Source organism: Parus major, chromosome 1, assembly GCF_001522545.3.
Source record: "Parus major isolate Abel chromosome 1, Parus_major1.1, whole genome shotgun sequence".
In the NCBI taxonomy this organism is placed as follows: domain Eukaryota; kingdom Metazoa; phylum Chordata; class Aves; order Passeriformes; family Paridae; genus Parus; species Parus major.
The window spans coordinates 14,003,759-14,024,290 of record NC_031768.1 but is presented as its reverse complement, the minus strand read 5'-3'; the positions used below and the strand labels follow the sequence as shown (position 1 = coordinate 14,024,290).

Sequence of the window (20,532 nt, the reverse complement as noted above, 5' to 3'; positions counted from 1 at the left end):
GAGCCTTAATGGATGTGACAAGAAAGCTAAAGTAGGCCTGAATTTAAGACAGAAAAAATAAGATGTTCCTGCTAGCTTTGCAATGTCAGAGTTTTATTATTTTTGTGTCGTTCTACTGAGCTAAATAAAAGCTCAGTTTTAATATTTTTTCTTCAAAAGAAAAGAAAATAGTTATTCAAAAATCAGGATAATTCAGTTAACTCATGCTTAGTAATGAACAGAATTATATATGTACACATACATATAGATTAGTAGACTTGAATGTGGCTAATCTAGGAACCTTCACCTTCGACACTGAAATGTTTTTGTGTTGCCATAGAATAACTGAACAGTGCAGTTCAGTTTAATAACAAGTCCACAGATTCAGAGTAAAGGTACCACATAAGCTCCCATTTTCTGGGGACACATCGAAGTTCACACTGCCCCAGCTGCTTTCTGGCTCGTGTCTTCCTGCCTGGCCATTTAGGATGGAGGTAGGTACTGCAGTTAGCAGGCCCTTAACCTACAGTAAAAATTACCTGCTTGAGCCTCATTCTCATGTGTACACACATGTACAGAAATTCACTCAGCTTTTCTGGCTAACAGGTAAGTAGGAGACATAGGTCAGATTTCTGTTTATATTCTAGTCATTTACTAGGAGGTGTTTTGGAAAATACTCATGATTCCATATTTGGGTCTAGAATACCTTCTTAGTTCAGATGTGGTGTCAGAGCTATAACCTTCCTCCAAAACCACACAAAGCAAGCAAAGAAAATGGTGATTTTGCTGTCTCTTGCTTTCACTCAGGTCGTGAACAGTGCAGGTTTAAGTATCCAAACTTAGCTCTTAAAAAAAAAATTATAAAGGTAATTCTCTAAAAAGGGTATGCTATGGTGTAAAACTAATTTTACTCATATAATTTCTGTGAAATGGAATGGTAGCTAGAAAAATAACCTTTGTCTGTCTCTCTCTGCATACTAGAAATACAATACATATATCTCTATTTTTTTATTTTTTATTTTTTTACATTTACTCAGATACTCTTAATGAACCTTAACTACATTCAAAATCAGGTACCTCATCTCACTATCAGGAGCATTGGCAGTTATCAATGCTGTACCCTGCTTCGCTTTGGATGGTCAGTGGATATTAAATTCCTTCCTGGAAGCCACACTGAGCTCCCTGATTGTAGAAAAACATAACAGAGAGCTTGTTGGCTTTTTGATTTTGCTTGCTGGTAGTGCACTTTTGGCTGCCAATGTTGCACTGGGACTTTGGATGGTGACAGCGCGATAGAACATTGGATTTTCTTCTGTCAGTTCTCAAAGTATACAGAAATAATGAATCCATTACCTTTTAAAATTTGGTACTGAGATTGAAATAATTCCCTTAAAATGACACCAAAAGAACAATCAACTGGTGGTTGCTGTTTTAATTTAAAACTTTACAACACCATGCCTGTGGTCATGGGAGATCTAATAGGAAAAAGTAGAAGCCTTTTTATTTACTCTTTAAGCGTTGTATTAATTTTGGAGAAATTGCATTTTAAGATTTCATAGGAAAAAGTCAGACTTCATTAATTGATATCTCAAAATAAGGGAATTATTTTGCTTCAAACATTTGTAAAGTGGGAGAAAAAAAAACAGTTTTATTTTATAATTTAAATAATTGTCTGTGTGGGCTCTGATCATTTCTCAATCAGCATAGTTTCAGTGACTTGTTTTGGTTTTTTTTAGTCTGGTACTCTACCAAATGCTATTCTAAGAAGCCACAAAGTTTGGTCTCAAAATGGGGAAAAGCTAGGTAAATGCTTACCATGTGTTGATGGGGAGAGAGCAGCCATTTGGGTGAGTGGCTTTCCTTTTCACCTGGCCAAAATGACTGGAGGAATGTTGTCCTCAGGATGTAGATGAGAAGTGCCAATGTCTGCTAAAAATGATGTGGGAGGATAACAAAGCCCACATGTTTGCATTGCTTACACTTCCAGTTGTATATTATCATACGCAGCTGAAGTTTTTTTGAAGGCAATATTTGTCAGCAATAGCTACAAAATAACTGAAATTTTGTTTCTGAGTGCTGAAGTATGCTGTGCAGTTTTCCTAAGTGATGTGTAATGTTTGTAGTGTTTTACTCAGAAAATAATACTGTATTCTGCCTGTTCACAGTTGAAAGTGAAACCCATTGTTTTTATGGTGTCTATCTTCTGATGCTATGCATGTAATATGTACAGTAACTCACTGATGGTTTTCTGTATTTCAGAGGGTAATTTTCCTTTGCTAGGATTCATTCTGTTCAAACATAGCTAACAAAGATATTTAGCTGAAGCTGGTCTTAGATATAAATTATTTAGAGGAAGAATATGATTGTGACTTGAGCTATTTAAACATTTGGTTTTGCTTTCTGAGATGAATACAGACCATATCCTTGTTCTTGGATGAACAGTGGAAGAACAGTCAGTGTTTTACTGACTGAAGTATGTCTGACATGCTTTGAAGCTCTTTAGGTCTGTTATGTTTTGTACCCAATAGGATTATATATTGAATGTCTTGTCCTTCTGTGATATATCACCTAGTTTATATAAATCAGGTTCAGTCAGAGTCTTGCCTCAATATAGGCTGATATTTAAACAAAAAATGCTCTGGTTTGGGAGCATAAATATTTGAAATAAGAAATTTTTGAAAAATACCCTGCAATGTTTGCCTCATACAGTGCTCCCCATAGGAGCTTCTGCAGCTCAGGGTTCCTTTACAGAAATGGCCTTTCCATCAGGAACTGAAGTGGAACCTAAGCTCACAGATCCTGGCCTGCAGGGAGTACTGAAACATATATGACAAGGTAAAACAGATTCTTTTGGCACTTGAATTGAAACCTTGGGTAATTTCAAAGTGGGGCTGAGCCAAATTCCTGGTGTTGCTGCATAGATTCATAATTCTATGATGTTTGCATTTGCCCATTGATGTGTACTTTTGCACAGTAGCTTTCACACTTAGATACACTCCTTTCTTACGATGGTGCAAGCAGTAATGAGAGACCATGTTTATTTAATTTGTTGTTGGCTCGTTTACATCCCTTTCCAGTGCTGCCACAGGTTGGGTGGGCCCTTGAAGTTCACCTCTGTGGTGTGGCTGGCCCGTGCCTCTCCTTTTCAGTCATTTCAACCCAGGCAAATTGGGACAGGTCCTGGCAGGAGAGAGTAAGTCCTCCAATCCAGTATGAGCTGGCCTCTTTGGGGACTATTAAAAGTAACACAAAGTGTAAGAAAAAATAAACAAACACAAACTACACTAGGTAGTCTAACTTGTCATCACTCCTGGAAACATAACAGAGGTTTCAGAGTAGCCGTTCTGATGGGCTGCTCTGCCATTCCTCAGTGGACAGGAGGACAGGAGCAGCCTGGTCCTTGCACAAGGCCTGGCTCTGAGGCTCTGTTCCAGACTGCTCTCCCACCTCAGTGACTGTTTACTGATTTGAGCTCTTCCTTTCAGTGGCTCTGTGACACTTTCCTCTGTCTCATCCAATCTACAGTGCAAAACATTAATTTGCATTTAGAAGTTTTAATGTAGTTTAGTAAGACAGGATATTAAGTTTCTAAACATGTCAAGTTAGATATTTATTCATGTTGACTACAATGGCTTGGAACAATCCTTTAGCATAGTGCCTCTCATGGGGATGTAGGCAACAGATTTAGAAAAACCCAAAGCTGCTGAATTGACATGCACAAATTTTGTCTGCTATAATGAGGCTGGCAGGCTGATCCTGGCTATTTAGTGTGCTACCAAAACATAAAGTTTTATTGAAGCTAAAGCCAGTTTGCTTTATGGAGTCACTGAAAGCCAAAGTTTTACCAAGTAGGACTTCAGTCTGTGTCTGACCTCATAAGCAAGAAGAGGGTGGAGAAGACATTGGTCATGGCTTTAGCAAAACAGACATGCTAGTGCACTGTAAATACACTAGTTATCTTGTATGGAAGAAAGAGTACTAGAAGTGCTTAAAAATAATTAATGAGTCCATTTCTCCACATGCTAAAATTTGGCTGAGTAAGGATTGATTTAGGTATGTACAGGTTCTTTAAATCAAGACTTGAAGCAAACTGAGTGTGAATGGTGAGCCAGCACATCTTAGATTAGTGTGGACAAAGGTAGTAGTTAGGTTGGACCACTCTCTGAAGAAGAGGTTGTTCAGTGGATCCATTTAATTCTCTAGAATCCTAACACATGGATTACATTCTGATAAGCATGTGCCATACATACACTTAGTGGAAGGATTTTTTCTGGCATTTTGGTCATCTATTTAGCAAGAGAAAACATGAAAGTACAGAGTGATTTTTGTGTGTTGGATTTTTAATGGAGTATTTCTGATGTGTGTTTTGTTTTTGTAAAAATAGGAAATCTTTAAATTAAATCCTTCTACATCTTATTCTAATTAGCCCCTCAGAATCTTTAATACGGAATCCATCAATATAATTATAGGGCATATTGACTGGACTATGAAACACAGCACTCTTAAAGATTGGATGGCTGCTACTTTTTATGTATATACTATGCATTTTAAATCTGTATCAGATGGAAAAAGTAATGTCTAATATTCAGAAATGTTATACTTAGCTTTTGTTTGAAAATTTCCAGAAGAATTCCATAATTATAACCATTGTTCTACTTTGTTTTTTATGAAATTGTTTTTTATATCAGCAAATATTTACATGGCATGTTCTGATAACGCATGATATGACATGCAGATGGCAAACTCCTTAGCATGGGGATGTTACATACTCTTTGCTAATTTAAGAAATTAAAAACAGCTTGCTTCTGTACAAATTAAATGAAAGAGGCTTCACTAGAAAAAGTACAGACAAACTTGCAGATTAGTCATCCCAAATTATGAGCCACAGTGGAAAATTTTTTAACTCATCCTTTTTATTTAGAATTAAACAACCATGTTGGTAGTTTCTTTCAGTGAGAATTCTGCATTGTGGATATGTGTGTATACATATGTTTGTATGACAGATACATACATGGCCATAGGATGGATTAGTGCTTTTTTAGGGATACCTTACAGCAGTTCTCCTTATTCTGCAATGTAGGCTTTTGCTTTTCTTTTTCCTTCTCTCTGTGAATTCTGTCTATGGTTTACTCTGGATTTGAAGATAGAAACTTATGTTTTCTTCCCATCAGCAATTCTTAACTTCTTTATTAACAGAGGATGAGTGATGGGGACATGATGTAACCACAGCTGCGTGAGTTTTGTTCAGCTGTTTAAAGTACGTTTCTTACTTTCTGTGAAGCCTCAGCTACAAGCATGCTAAACACGGCTTTTTCAGGGCAACTTAAAAAGGTCAGCCTTGGAATCCATCACTCTCTTACTGCTGCTGTTTGTGCTGTTCTGGAGAACTGGGATGAACAAGACTGTGTAGGTCATACTGGAGAAAGAAAGTTTTCAGGGCAGAACTCTCCATGGCAGTCAGGGTGTTTTAGCCTACTTTTAACAAGGATACGTTTTGTTCAGTTTAGCACATCAGTATTCCCAGTGTTCCCATAGCTTCTCATACATTTCACATGATGCCAAAGGGTGACCTGTAGGAATATTTTTAAAATAAATTATAAGTGTGTTACAAATTCAGAGCTTTCATACTGATCTGGATGTCACTAATGACAGATGAGGAAGGCTTATAAAGCTTTATATAGCCTAGTCTGTATTTAATTGTTTTAAAAATATGTGAGTTAAACTCTAGATATAAGTAGTTGTTTCTAAAATATGCATTCTGTACATCTACATTCAGACCAATTTCCACAACCAGTCTTGTCTCAGCTTTGTCCTTGTAATCTTGTGAGTAAGGCATCTTGAATCTTACCACAGGTAAGATCCAATATTGGCAAATATTTTATACCTTCTTTATCTTGAATTTCATGTAGCACTTTCTATTGATAAGTTATTTAATGTGGCTGAGTTACCTGGGCATCAGTGCAGCACTTGGGAGCATTTTACTGGGGACAGCCAGAAAACAGCAGCTTTGTGACTCCTGGTCTTCGAGCTCATCCACTCCATCACGTGAAGAGCAGATGGCAGCGTTTAAGGGCAGTGAAGGACTTCAGTTTATGGCAGCTTTATGAAACTTCCACACTGCTGACCCAGTGTGAAAGGACAGAAACAAAGAGCAGGATATGACACTGCAATTCCTTTCATTCCGTTTACATTGTCATGAAACCTGAAAAGAATTTGTAACTAACATTTCAGAGCAGGAAGATATGTTTTCCAGCCCTTCACTGAATCATTCAGTGACTGATGGTCAAACTTTTTTCTTAACAGTTTATCATTCCTTCGATAAATATGTGCTGAATAAGTAGCATGGATAGTTGTAGCTTATTTTGTAAAATGGACTTGGATATTTCTCACCTCTGGATGTTCATCCTGGGATGGTTTTTGCAGCATCATAGTATAATTGGTCTTCACTGATACTGGGTTGAAAGTTTAGAGGCTCTTTCCAAGCCATCACTAGGAAAATCTATTTCCAAGTTATTTGTTAATATTTTAAATTAATCTTTTCCTTACATGACATTGTTTTTAGATTTCATATACTCAGTTGATCTTATCTGAAGCCTGTGGATGGAATATGTATTGTTTAGAAATTCACTGTGGGGTGTTTTTTCCTCTACATGGCCTTATTTTTCACACTGACTCACAGCTGTGGAATGTTAGATTTCTAGACCCTTTGTTCCCACTATGCATTGTTCAGGATCATGGGTTTTTTAAAAAAAATGGGAAAAAAAGAAAGCTTCATTTTGAAAATGTCAGCTAACAAATATATGGAAAACTGAATAATGTATTGTGGTTTTGTTTTGCTTTTTTTCTCTATTTAATTAACCAAACAATAAGTATTGTTTTCTATGTATGATAAATGTATCCTGCAAATAAATTCATTGTCTGATTGTTGCTGTGCTTAAGTCTGTTTTTAAAAATAAGGTAGAGTGACATAATTCCTTATTAGTGGCAATTGCCATATTCTGTCATATATTCTTGTCCTCTTCATATGCGATTCATATTCTCTCTCTGGGTACCAACCTTTTCAGGATCTGACCACCTAAAAATAACTATCACTTTTGGTTCCATTACTTATCAGCTTATAGACAAGCTGTTATAGACAACAGCAAGAGTTGAAATGCTTGATGCTGCATGTCATCATCAAGGTAAGCAAAACCACTGCTCTGGCCAGTCCTGTGAGAAGAACTTAGAATGTCTGTTCTTCAAAGGTGAACTTAGATATGACAAGCTTTGATTTGTTTATCCAGGCCAGGCCAGAGCTGGGCACATCCCCTGGCTGGTTCTGGACAGGTTTCCTTGGCTATCCAGGTGGTGTCAGGGCTGTGCCAGCACAGCACACCCGGCTACTTCAGCTCTGCATGAGAGGGAAGCGTTGTTGCTGTTTCTTGAGCAAGCTCATCTGGGGCCAGCCAGGTTATTTGTTCTGAGAACTAAATCGTCCTTTGTTGCTTATTGGACACGCTGTTACTTTATACAAGCAGAGCTGTTTCAGCAATCGTGGCTTTGTTCCCAGATAAAAGATGACCATGAGAAATGGACACAAAGCACAGATGGACACATTGGTAGGATTTCCCAGATAGGGTGCTATGCAGTTTTTGCAATTTTCTGAATTGTGTTTTCTGACATGAGGAAATGCCTCGGGTTTTTTTCCTCTCACCCATTTTAAAGGTAGATGCGATAGCATTTTTTTTTCCTGAAGCATGTAAGCTTTTAGGAGAGTTCTGAAGTTTTTCAGCTGGTTTTGAAAATGTTATCTTTTACTGTGATGAGGTATGTTCCTCTTGTAGTCTGGAAAAACAATCAATTATATCCTAATGTCGTCCTGAGAATGTTTCCTCATTCACTAATGTAATTTCAGAGTGAAATTTTAAAAGAAATCCTGTATCTATGAGTCTTATTGCTGGTAACTTTATAAAGAAAGCTAAATATAATTCTTTCTGTGATCATACCAGTTTAAACCACCAAGGAGAAGCATTCCTAAACATCTTCAGTAGATCTGTATGCCCTAAACTCACTTAAATATTTTTTTAAGTATTTTTATGATCTTTTGATGTGACCTATACAACAAAATACAATTTAAGGTTTGATTCTAATCTTATGGTGGTAAACAGATAATTCATAACATTTATGAGACTTAGCTCATAAATGTCTTGTAGACTAAAATTTTCCCCTTTTTTTACCTCAGAGAGATGTGTTTGATGTTTGCTTTCATACTTTTTCATACTTTAAAGGCTCTGGTGTTGGATATTCTTACCAATTACATATCACATTCTCTGCATTTATGATTAGTTCTAGTTTTCTTTAGTTCTCTTTAGTTCTTTGCAAGTATATTAATGGCTGAATACTGTATCACTGCTACTTCTGACTGTATTGAAAACACATGGTCCTACATCCTTTTTTATTTCCCCCTCAAAAAAATCCTTCAAACTGAAAACAAATACTTTTTTTTTTTTTTACATCATCTTTTTTATTTGCTATTGCATTATAAAAGTTCCTGTCCTTTTACCTTTCATGGCTCTTTAAGGACATCTATTAAAATATAACCAGATATTTTTTTACATTTCCCCAAACCAAGTGAATTTGATTCAGTTGCCCATGCAGGTATCTGGTGTGGTCTGAGATATCCTAAGGTGTTCTTAAGTTAAAAATCTGACTTGAACGAACATTTTGAAATTCATCCCCCATGTGTCTCCTTTTGTCTCCTGGTGGATGAGTCTCAGGCTTTCTAAGACCTACACATGGGGCTTCCAGATGTGGGTGAGACCCTACTGGAGATCAAAGACATTCTGGACCAGCTGCTGGATACTTGGAAAGGTACCTGAGGGCATTTTGTATCAAACTGGATGCTTGCACGTGGGCAACAAATCAAGCCAAACAGATTCCTTTTCTTCCTTGCATATTTTCTTTTTCGCTCATGAATTACAGTAGATTATGAGGCTTTTTGAGTAAGTATATCTGACATAAAATTCATCTAAGCTTTTCTGTTTATTCAGAATAGTGTGATCCAGACTGTTGTATAAAAGTCAGGCTAGCAGAATACATGCATTCTCGTCCTACACTGACCTCAGGCCTGGAAGCAGCAGAAATTAGTGTTGCTGCCTTACCTATAGCAAGAAAAAGGAAGGGTGATGTTGTAAGGAGAGCCCCGTCAGTCTCAAGCTGTGGAGGCACGAGGCTGTTGTGAAGGGGCTATGATCATCTCTGCCAAGTGCCATGACACTGTTTGACTGATTTTTAATGTGAAGGAGAAAAGAAATTAGACTTACAGTTAAGAATGGGATAAAGTCTGGGAAGGGAGTGATAGAGGTGGTTTGTTAATTTACAGAATCATTAATAACTCCACAATAAGCATTTTTAGTACCTTTTTTTTTTCTTTTTTTTTTTTACATTGAAGCATTTATAGAGCTGACCTGCAACTAGAACTAACAAACTTCCATTATTGGTAGAAACACATTGGTGGTAAGATCAGAGGGGCGATAAAAGCCTGTCCTAGACAGCAGTTCAGGGTGTTCCTGCTTCAGAGTTGTATCCCTCTCCCTGACTGAGAATCAGGACCAATCTGACTTTCAGTCTGCATGCAAAGTCAGAACTTTTCTCCTCCTGTTTCTACATTCCCCCCTCAGCATGAGTTAACCTTACAAATGCAATTACTAGGAAAATCAATTTTTTGAATGTTTTGCCCCTTGGCTTTGTTTTCATTCCTGCAGCTGTTTGAATAATAGCAGATACTTGGCCAAACCACCTGTATCATTGCTGCAAAATCAACAAAGATTATGAACGTGCATTATAAACCATAAATTCCTGGGTACTTGCCACTGGTTATACCAACAGATTTAATTTTTATTTTTTTTTCACTTTGACTATTTACTGTTCTTTATTAGATGCTTGAATTTATTCCCTGGGAATATTTTGGCGCTTGCAGTGCTAAACATGCTGCAGTGCTGAAAGAAGGAAAAAATGGCAACCCCAAATTTTCCTAGTGTGCTTTCTACAACAAAATTCACTGTTTTGTTTAGTGAACCAACACAGATAAGAATATTTTGTCATAGATTAAGGCTCTGATTATTTTTCCAGCATTTATATTCAAAGGTACTCCTAAGGAGAGCACTTCAGTAGTTATTCTAACTGGCCTCTGTGTACCACTGACCTCTGCAATTAAATGGAGCTGAACCAGAAGTTGGACCAGAAGTTAAAATATTACTTTCATTGTTGTGAAAACTTCAGCATATTACCAAATGGTAGTTTTTCATAAAAATGCAGAAACCTATTTTACAGTTGAGATCTTAAGTAACTGGAAGAGTACAAATTTTTTAAGCTCTTTTTTTTTTTTTGTTCATTTTGATTGAAAATACCAAAAGCCATTCTGAAGAGAACATATTAGGTCTCACAGGCTTACTTTGAGGGGGTTCTCTTTTAGCATGTGCAAATGATGGTGTAAAAATAAAACAGCATCATTTAATGAAGTGATACTATATGTGACACTAAATGTATAAATCACTCTGTTCTCATCTATATGGTCATGAAACCAATCCTGTTATGTTCTGATGTAAAATAGCAAAAATAACCCAGAAAATTAATGATCATGCAAGTATAAAAAAAATTATTTTTATTATTAATTACAAGTAAGTAAATAATTTGAGGGGGAAAGCCCCTTAAATGAAGGCACTCTTCTAGATCAAAAAGGAATTAAAAGGCAAAATAAACATCTTGTCTTCTGCCATGGGTTTGTGTATACACAGAAATATGAATTTGATAAGTACTTGATAGGACTTGATTTGATAGTACTGCTGGCCTGCACTAACATCAGTTTAGATAAAAGTAATGATTGTTTGTGGCCTGTGAAACATTCAGGCTGTATCTGCAGTGAAGTGGCACTGTCAGATCCATAAAATGCCACTTGCAGTGAAGAAAAGTGGTTGAGCAGCTCTGTCTGGGCCTGGGATGTGAGGCCAGGCCAGGAATCCTTCCTGCTGTGCTCCCCTGTGTGAGCAGCAGCACCCGCCAGGGCCAGCCCCAGAAAGGCACCTGCAGTCCTTAGCACGGACAGATCTCACTAAGCTCTACCGTTAAGACCTTTCTTACCCTGAGGTCAACAGCCCTCCAGAGCTAGCTCAGATTTTTACCCAAAATAGCCCTGAGCTCTTCTGCACATGCCCAGCCCTGGCAGCAGAAGAGCTCCCAACATCCAGGCTGGGGTCTGGCAATGACATGTGCTGCTCCTCTTGCCTGAGAGGCTCAGCATAGCACTCAGTGTGGAATTTTATAATCCAGCATCCCACAAAATGCAGCATGGGTTAGTTCTGTATTTGAAAATGCTGTGTGCAGGGATGGGAGCTGGATACAGCAGATGGGGAATAGCCTGGGTACAATCCAGGGTCTGCTTAGTGAACACTGAAGAGTTTATGTAATATTAATAATAGGTAAATTCCAGGTCTTGGCCAGGACCTACTTAAAGTCTCCAGGACAGAGCCATGAAGTTTCCAGGAAAGTTTTAAATCATGTCTTGGTTGTTGGGGGTATTTTAATCTTTGCTATATCTGTAGATGCATACAAACCATCTAAAAATGAGGATTGCTTTAATATCTGAAAAGCACTTCTGCTTTTCCACAGAATTTGCTGAAATACCTTTTCATTGTTTAAGAAAACATTTTAACTTTCTTCCAAGTCCAGAGAGTGTGCCATGGAAGCTTATGAATAGAAGAGTTTGAAATGGACTGTTTCCTCTTCAACTGCTCCAAATGTCTGACCTTGTTGTATTAGCACCAGTTTGGTGCTGATATAAGCTGGCTGTTGTATAGCTGTAAGGAAAGTCAGCTGTCTGAAGAACAGCTTAGCTTATTAGTCAATTGGGCATCTGAAACTAGAAATTTTTGCTTGTGCACCCCATACTTTGGAATGCTGTCCTGTGAAATCTAACACTGCAGCCAGACAATTAGACCTGATACCAGGAAATTGTAGGTCCAAATTAAACTGAGTTCTCAAAGTAGACCCTGAATATGATATGCATGTGAAAACAGAGCTAAATTGTGCACGAGCAATAAGACTTTTATCAATATGAAAACAGGAAGGAGATTCCTTTCTTCCATTCTCATTCACCACAGACATGGTCTGGCCACACTGACATTAGTGGGAATCATCCAGGCCCTATATTGAGGAGAGCATCGAGTGTTAAAGTGAGAGCAGAATAAAGTGAGAGCATGGCCTAAAGTGTCAGAACTGGACCTACTGAAGGAGGAAAACAGCTGCTTCAACCTACAGAATGAAGCAAGGGGCTTCTCTTGTTTTAGTTAATGCATTTTGCAAAGCTCTTTACTTCTGTAATGTCAGACATAGCCCTATTCTTCAAGCACATCTTGTAAAAGTTATTTTGTGTTGAAGCATAAGGATGTAGCAATCAAATGGAATTTGCAAGGTTTTTTTGCTTTGTGCTGTAAGAAGCTTTCAAGGCTGCTTGTTGATGAACAGGCTGCAGCTATGAGGGGAGGAATTCAGGGACTGAACCCCACCTAGCTTGAGTAACTTGCTTTAGATATTTGGAAAGTCACCCTGGCCTCTAGAGTTAACGAAGACAGACACACCACTACGGATAAGCCATCTGAGGAGCACCAGGCTCTGGAGCCACTTCTCAACCAACATAGTACAGACCCAGCCTGGGTGAGCAGCCAGGGCACAGCCTGCTCCACAGCCAGGTTGCAGAAGGACTGCATTAATAGATAGGATTGGTCAGAGCACCTCTACAGGCAGTATTGAATCAAAGAGAATAATGAGTGTTGGTTCCTATGCTGCCTTTTTTCCTCTTTCTTTCTTCAGTCTACAGCACATTTATGAATAAAAAGCTTTGTTTGACTAAACATTGGTTTGTGGCTGATTACCGTACTCAAAAGGTAATTTATTCAATATTATTGATGTGCACCACATTCCTTCAGAGAATGTCTTAGTATTGGTCTTAATCATTTACAAATTTTAAATATTTTAGTCTAGTAACACAGTATCTCTTCTTATGTATGTGTGTGTCTTTAAGATCACTGAAACATGATGATGAATATTTTCTAATTGCTAGGTATCTAGAGCTAAAAATCTGTTCTTACATTTTAAAGTAACAATTAACATAAAAAGAGTTTAAAAAGTAAACAATAATGCTTAAAAGTACTAATGATGAAGATAGTGATTTAGAAATCAACCTATCTAGAACAGGCTTAGAAATAAGCCAAATGTATGCCTGAAGATAAGCGCTCTCAATTACATGTGGCCTCACATCATCCCTGTCCTCCTCCCACACCATGTATCTCTGCTGTAGATAATAATGTTGTAAATAATCACTTTTTACCTTCAGAATTTCTCACTAGCCTTTTCTCTGTCTTTCTGCCAAGATCAAGCGTGAAGGCTGGAAAGCCAATTAGAGATACAACTTTCCTGTCACAGCTGCCACATTCATTCACTGGAGAGAGACTTTCCACAAGGGTGCACAGTGACAGGACAAGGGGAAAGGGTTTAAGTTGTAAATGGGCGCATTTTGATTGTGTACTAGGAAGGAATTCTTTACTGCGAGGGTGGTGAAGCACTGGAACAGATTGTCCAGGTTGGAGATGTCTCTGGAAGTGTTCCAGGCCAGATTGGATGGGGCTTTGAGCAACCTGGTTTGGTGGGGAGTGTTCTTGTCTATGGCATGGGGGGTTGGCATGAGAGGATTTTTAAGGTTCCTTCCAACCCAAACCATTCTGTGATTCTATGATTATCAGTTTGACACTGAATTCACAACCTGTATTTCTTCTACCTCTTCTACCTTTCCCAGCACCTCTCCCACAGCCTCATTTTGACTTCACCTTCTCACTAACAAGTCCATAACCACATTGCAGAGTTACTAGTATCTGCCTGCCTTTGTTTTACTTTGTATTACTTTGTTAGTAATACATGATTTTTAAATGAAAAAGTGATAATTTCTCAACAAGCCACTCTATGCAGTCAGGAGAAAGCAAAGGAGGAGCATTGCATCTGTGTTTTACTCTTGATTTAGCTGGGGACTTACTTAAAAAATGTATTTGTCAGACTTTCTGGTTTTTACATGTCTTTAAAAGAAATGACTGTGGTGATATGATTGACAAGGACTGTGTAGAGAATGATGACTCCCTAGGTAATTATGTGTAGTTTGCCAGCTGTGGCAACTATTTGAAAGGCTGCACTTCTGGCCAGAGATCATTAGCTTATATATACCAGGTTACATACTTTCATACAATCTATTGCTTAATGCTTTATCTCCCTTGAGGGCATTAGAGATATTAGGCAAAAACCTGGATTCACATTGAAGGATGATTTGCTTTAGGAAGAAAGATGTTTTTACAGTGAATACGCATTACATGCATCATGTAAAGATCCAGCCAAGATTCTGGAAAGCAACCACTGAATCTAGGTACATTTCTAGAATTCTCAGTCTAAAGGATTTATTTTTCCAGTGCAAGAAAATAGAAAATGAAGTCTTTTAAATAGAACCAGCTTGCACCCCAGGACCATGGCCTACCACACACTAACGTTTTTGTTTGTATATGTGACTCTGATTTACTGAAAGAAAAAATAAAATGGTTGGGAAAACTGAAGACAGGTGCTAGTAAGGGCACTAACCATATTATCACACACAATCACACTAGTTTCCTGGACAGCTGAAATAATAGCAGCCTGGTTTAGTGCCTTGGACCAGTTTCTGCTGGGTGACTGCACTTCACAGTAAAGCCTGCAACACATCTGTCATCAAAATTGACAGCACCTTAAATGTGACTCTGAGTAGCTAGGGCAGGTGCTGAGAAAATCTCCACATCTGCCCAGGCTTGGTTTTATTTCTTGGAGAACCAGGGAAGTGATGGCTTGAGTAACAGAATATTTCCACCATTAACAGACTGGATTAAGTTTTACAAGACCTGAATTAAACTTTCAGCTCAGCCCATGTAAAAAAGGAGCAATAATGTTTTGGTGTTCTGCTGATCTCTTTTATTTTCAGTATTTGGGTCATAAATTCTCTGTGCAGAAACTCCCTTTTCTGAGTGCAATGATGTGAGGATATAACTCTTTGGAGAGAGTGACTCCAAGTAGTGATACAAAGATGGTTGGAAAGCAGTGTGCACTGGAAAAACTGGTTTTTAGAAAAGAGATACTAGGTCTTAAACATGATCCCTGTCACACAGTCCAAACCCCAACAGCAGCGTGCATTTTGAAAATTCATTCGGTCAAGAAGTCAGCAACAGTGCAGGCAGAGCAAGCAAAGGCAGTTGTAAACAGCAGAGAAATCAGAAACTGACAGAATGAACATCCTACGAAGGACTCAGCAGGAAGGAATGCAAATGATGGTATCAAACAGAATAAAATATGGTTTAGGAGAAGAAGAAAGGAAGAAACAGTGGGAACAAACAGTGCTGCATTCAGAGCAGGTTGGGCAAAAATGGTTTGAATGGGAACATGGAGAAAGCTCAGCTGATTTCTAAATAACAGATAAAGATGCTGAGATAAATGAAAGATATTAAAGTAAATTAAGTATCAAAGAGCTATAGACAGAAGCAGGGCTGGAGTAGCATGCAGCAAATGAAAAACCAAGATAGTGGAGGGGAAATAGCTGGGAGAGTATTGAAGAATGAGACCTCCAGTTACCAAAGATTTAAAATGATCACAGAAAAGAAAGAAGAGGGAATGGAACTGAAGGACAGGAAGTTGAAAGAGGGAAATCAAGAGATGACTGGGACTTGAAACTGCAGAAAGAGTGTAAGGATTAAAGAGGTATAAAGAGATACGTAGATAGTCATTGCTTCTCCTTCATTCAGAGGTATTTTGGGGTTTTTAATTATTTCCTTGTCTACTTACTCATGCAGCACTTTTTGTATTTACACCACAGTTGCATTACATGTTTTTAAGATTCGTTATTTCAAGCAGCTTGCAATATGACCTTAGGGGAGGTTTAAGGTTTTATAGCAACCTTTTACCTAACCACCACCTCTTCTCAGGAAATTTCCAGTTCATTCCTGCCATGACTGAAATGCTGCATGATAGCATCTTTGCAAAGCCTTTAGAAACAGCACGAGGCCAAAAGCATCTTATTGCTTCTCAGTTAGCATTCCCTCAAAAGTCAGTTTAATCCCACATATCTAGTGCTGCAAGCAATTTCAGAAAATTAAACTGGAATTTCCCTATGTGTTTATGACATGGCAGTAACGATAGATTTTTATTTGTAGTTAAATATTATCCTGCAGTGTTTACCAATTAAACATTCAAGGCACACAGGGAAAGTGATTGTGGGCTTGACTGAAAGCCAGATAAAGGGAGAAAATATCATTGATTCAGCTGTGGTTTAGTATTGATAAAACCAGCCCAGAGAATGATTTGTGAATAAATGTGGGCATTTCACTAATACACAGGAAGTGGAAATGCTTGCTTTTAATGGCTGGAACACTTCTAAGACATTTAACTCCTAAACAGTTTATAAATAGAGGTCTGTGCTGTTTTCAGCAGAAGGATATACTGTAAATGTGTTACTGGAGGCTACCATTCAGACAGACTGCACATAATCCAGGCAGTGGAACATGCCATGCAGGATGGATGGCATATGAATAGGATCTGGCAATAGCACATGCACTATCCCATGAAGTTGAGCTCCATGAATTATTATAAAGGTAGAAGTGAAGCTTATTAACCAAAACCTAAAGGTAATGCTACTCACAAGATAAAGTTTGACCAGAATTACCTATAAACAGGAAACTATGGTCTCTTTCCCATCAAAAAGTATAATTTACATTTTGAATGAAACACAGGGAAACAAATTTAATGTGTTTTTATCTTGATATTATTCATGAATGAGAAAGAAAAACAATAGGAAAATGAAAGAATGGTTAAGGCTGGAAAAGACCTTTGAGATCCTCAAGTCCAACCATTATCCCAGTGCCACCACCATGTTCAACATTAAACCATGCCCCCCAGTGCCCTACCCAGATGTTTTTAGAACACTTCCACGGACGGTGACTCCAACACTTCCCTGGCTAGCCTGTTTCAATACCTTACAATGAAGAATTTTTTTCTTAATATCCAATCTAAACCACCCCTGGTGCAACTCAAAAACATTTTGTCTTGTTCTGTCACTTGCTACTTGGGAAAAGAGACTGACCCCCACCTGGCTACAACCTACTTTCAAGTAGTTCAAAAGAGTGATAAGGTCTCCCCAAAGATTTTTTCTGCAGGCTAAAAAACCCCAACTCTCTTAGATGCTCATTGTAAGATTTGTGCTCCAGACCCTTCACCAGCTCTGTTTCCCTTCTCTGGACTTGCTCCAGCACCTCAAATAAATCTAATTGAAAGTAAAACAAATTTGTTGCCAAGTGGTCAGTAGTCTAAACAGTCCTATATGCATGGTAATAATGACCTTGCTTTCTTGTCCAGAAATCAAAGAAATTTTTCAGAGTCCCTTGGGTTTACCCTGCAAAACCACAATCATGTGGTCTCATAACTAGAAGGAATCCAACAGTAGAAATGGTGTCAAGAAAATATTTCCAGGGAAGAAGAATACTTAAAGAATAAGGTGCTTACTAGTGTTTCCTCTGACCATCTTGGCTTCCTCCTGCAGCTCTATTGCAGTGCCTCCCATGTGATCCCATGGGACTTGTTTCCATAGCACTAGGAAGCACCCCAGCAATGCCTGCAGATCAGAGGCACCCCAGCAGCAGTACTCAAACCTGGTTTATGACAGGATAAACTGTTCTCTCCTAGGGCCGAGTCTTTTAATCCATCTACATAGTTTCAACGCAGGACAGTGTGTGGGAAAGCTCTGGGCGCTGCTCCTACACTCCTGCAGTGCTGCAGCCAGCAAAGGCTCCATGCCACGTCTGGCTGTGCTGAGCTGCCCATAACGCCAAGGAAAACTGGCCCCATCGACCAGGAGAGCCCTGGGCTCCTTGTGTCAGTGGCTCTCAGTGCCACAGTGTAACCATGTCAGAGTGCAATAAAATCTCTGCAAATTTTTTGTGAGAGAATGGAGTCAGGCAACTGCTTGATTTGTTCCAAGAAGTCTGTATGACATATTGGTTAAATTTTACAGCTTTGTTTGACATACCCAAAAGTGGCTGTCACACAGAAAATGTATCTTGTCTTTTCCTGAGCCATTTTTCTTGCAAAAATCTGTTATTTAGTATTTGTTGGTAAAAAAAAAAAGAATTCATATGCTTTCTCATTAGTTCCCACACACTTCCTAAGCAAACAGTAAAAGTTAAAAGGCTGGCAATTCAGTATTGTTTATTGTTACATGGGGCTCTGTCAGTTTGAGTATGTGATAAAGAGAAATACAATAGTGCACAAATTAAAAGAGGAATCAGGAAGAAAATATAATCCAAGAGTTTCATTTCAGAATTCTCAAATATCTTTTTGAATCAGTGTCTTTTGGCATTAGCAAGACACCAGCTTGAGCTCTTTTAATACAATGAAACACAGGATCATTGGTTATGACAGATGTAGCCCTTAAAAACAGGGCAAAATAGAAAAAAGGTCAGGAAGTAGTGAGCACTCCGAACACAGCAGCTTGAATTCATCAGAATACAAAAACAAGGCCACCATATCACTGCCTAGATCAGAAGAGAAACCTAACCAGGATTTCTAGTACCCTGCAGGTATGACAATACATTCTTTTCTTCTTACAGCTTAACCCCTGCATAGTAGCAATCCCAAAACACTGAAAGCATAGGAGCCAGACCAAACTAAATTACCCACCTCTTGCTTTAGGTCATAAAAGCAACCTTTCTGTCAAGTTTGAATTGAAAAATTAAAATGTTTCCACACCAGAAATTCGAATGACATTACCTATTCACTTACATTTTTAATTTTGCATGTCATGCTGGTAAAGTTGGGATTGGGAAATGACAGGAAACAAAATAGCTACTTGCTTTTTTTTCAGGATTCATGCACTTACAAAAGTAAGACCCTGAATTGATAAACTTTAAAATAAAGACAATACAATTGCATGTTATTCCATAAAATATTTGAAGTCTTCAGATTACAGAACACTGTATGAATAGCTTTCCTTTGTGTAGCTGAACAATTTTTGTCTATTGAAGCAACTGGCATCTTCAGTGCCTATGCTTTGACATAATTCTCATCAAGGAGTTTTATGCTTCTAGTTTTGTCCAGACAGAAGAAATTAATGACAACTTGAATTCTGTAAAAGAAATTCTTTTGCTCTCTTTTTCCAAGTCTGCATTTCCTTCACTGTTTTAAGCCCAAAAATCAAAATAGATATGGTACTCAAAAGTCCTGCCTTTGAAAATTATCCTCAGGTGTTACCAGTAGCTGCAGGTTCCATTGGAAATCCCCTTAAAAATTTGAAAATCTTCCCTCTCAAGATTTTCACCTCTTACCTCTTTGTAGAAAACCTTCCAGAATTCTGATGCTGGGAAGAAAAAAATAAAACCACCTACATTTGAACTTTGCATGTGGTAAGTATTCCTATCTGATTACTGTTCTGATTTTCTTGTATTTGAGGTTAATGTTGCTGGCAATAATAGTCATTATATAAGTGTTGCAGCCAAAATCTCTAAGCAAACTACATGTTATCTTTTGAACAACTGCTCACTCATTGACAATATCTTTACATGCCATTCAGTGTTCATCAGAAGGTCTTTCAGTTTAAAATTAACAGAGTAAAGAAGAAAACCTAGAAAAGAAATCTAAACTGACCTGCTAAATAACTGGAGAATATATTAGACTGTGTAAGGAATCACTCAGGTCATATAAGGCAAATAATAATATAAGGCAAATAATAAAAAAACATTATGGAAAATTTGTGTATCATATCATATACATTATTCACAATAATTTAGAATTTACGAATTTAGAGCTATATGTTGAATTTTTATTTTTTAAAATATCACAGCTGAAACAGTTTTTGTCCTTATGGGTGTACAAAGTAACAGAGAAAGAAAGTACTGTTACTACCACTCCTTGTGTGGAATAATCATTAGCAACTTAAGAATTAAAACACTGATCTGCTGACTCCTAACCCACTGCTCTAGTTTCTCTCAAAGTATCAGCTGAGACATTTTAGTAAAGACTGAGCTGGTACTAGTGGGGACTAACTTCTGCAATCAGTATATCTTATCTGAAAAAACTTCTGAGTGACAGGACACATAAGTTTTCTGATGTTTACAACAGGCTGTTTTAGGCTGAAAATTTTTATGTCAGTTCCAAAAGGCACTGATGTAATTACTGCCAATTACTTTATTGAGTTCTGGTGAAGTTTTGGTAACAGATTGGAATACATTATTATTGTATTACCTTGTTAATGGGATCAGTATTTTAATGTAGGTTTTGGAGGATTAACTACTAGACTTTTGTCTGTTTCTCCAAATTTGATTTATCTGTTTTAGCTCTAATTGTGAAAGTACTTAGATGAGCTATTGATCAATAACTTGGGATTATATTCCTAACTCTACATTTTGATTTACATTGCATTTAAAAAATATGCAAATTTATCATTAGATGTTACCTGACAACTCAGAGGAA

The 20,532-nt window shown here is 37.8% G+C and overlaps 1 protein-coding gene across 2 annotated transcripts in view; it reads left to right on the top strand.

The window, feature by feature from the left end:
- MBTPS2 (membrane bound transcription factor peptidase, site 2) overlaps positions 1–6,906 on the top strand; it is a 49,644-nt gene extending 42,738 nt beyond the window's left edge. For both annotated transcript variants that reach the window (XM_015636437.3, XM_015636430.3), the window contains exon 11: positions 1,053–6,906. In XM_015636437.3, the coding sequence (XP_015491923.1) occupies positions 1,053–1,275 (223 nt within the window). In that variant the 3' untranslated portion in view covers positions 1,276–6,906. The remainder of the gene's footprint in view (positions 1–1,052) is intronic.
- Positions 6,907–20,532: the final 13,626 nt, after the last annotated feature.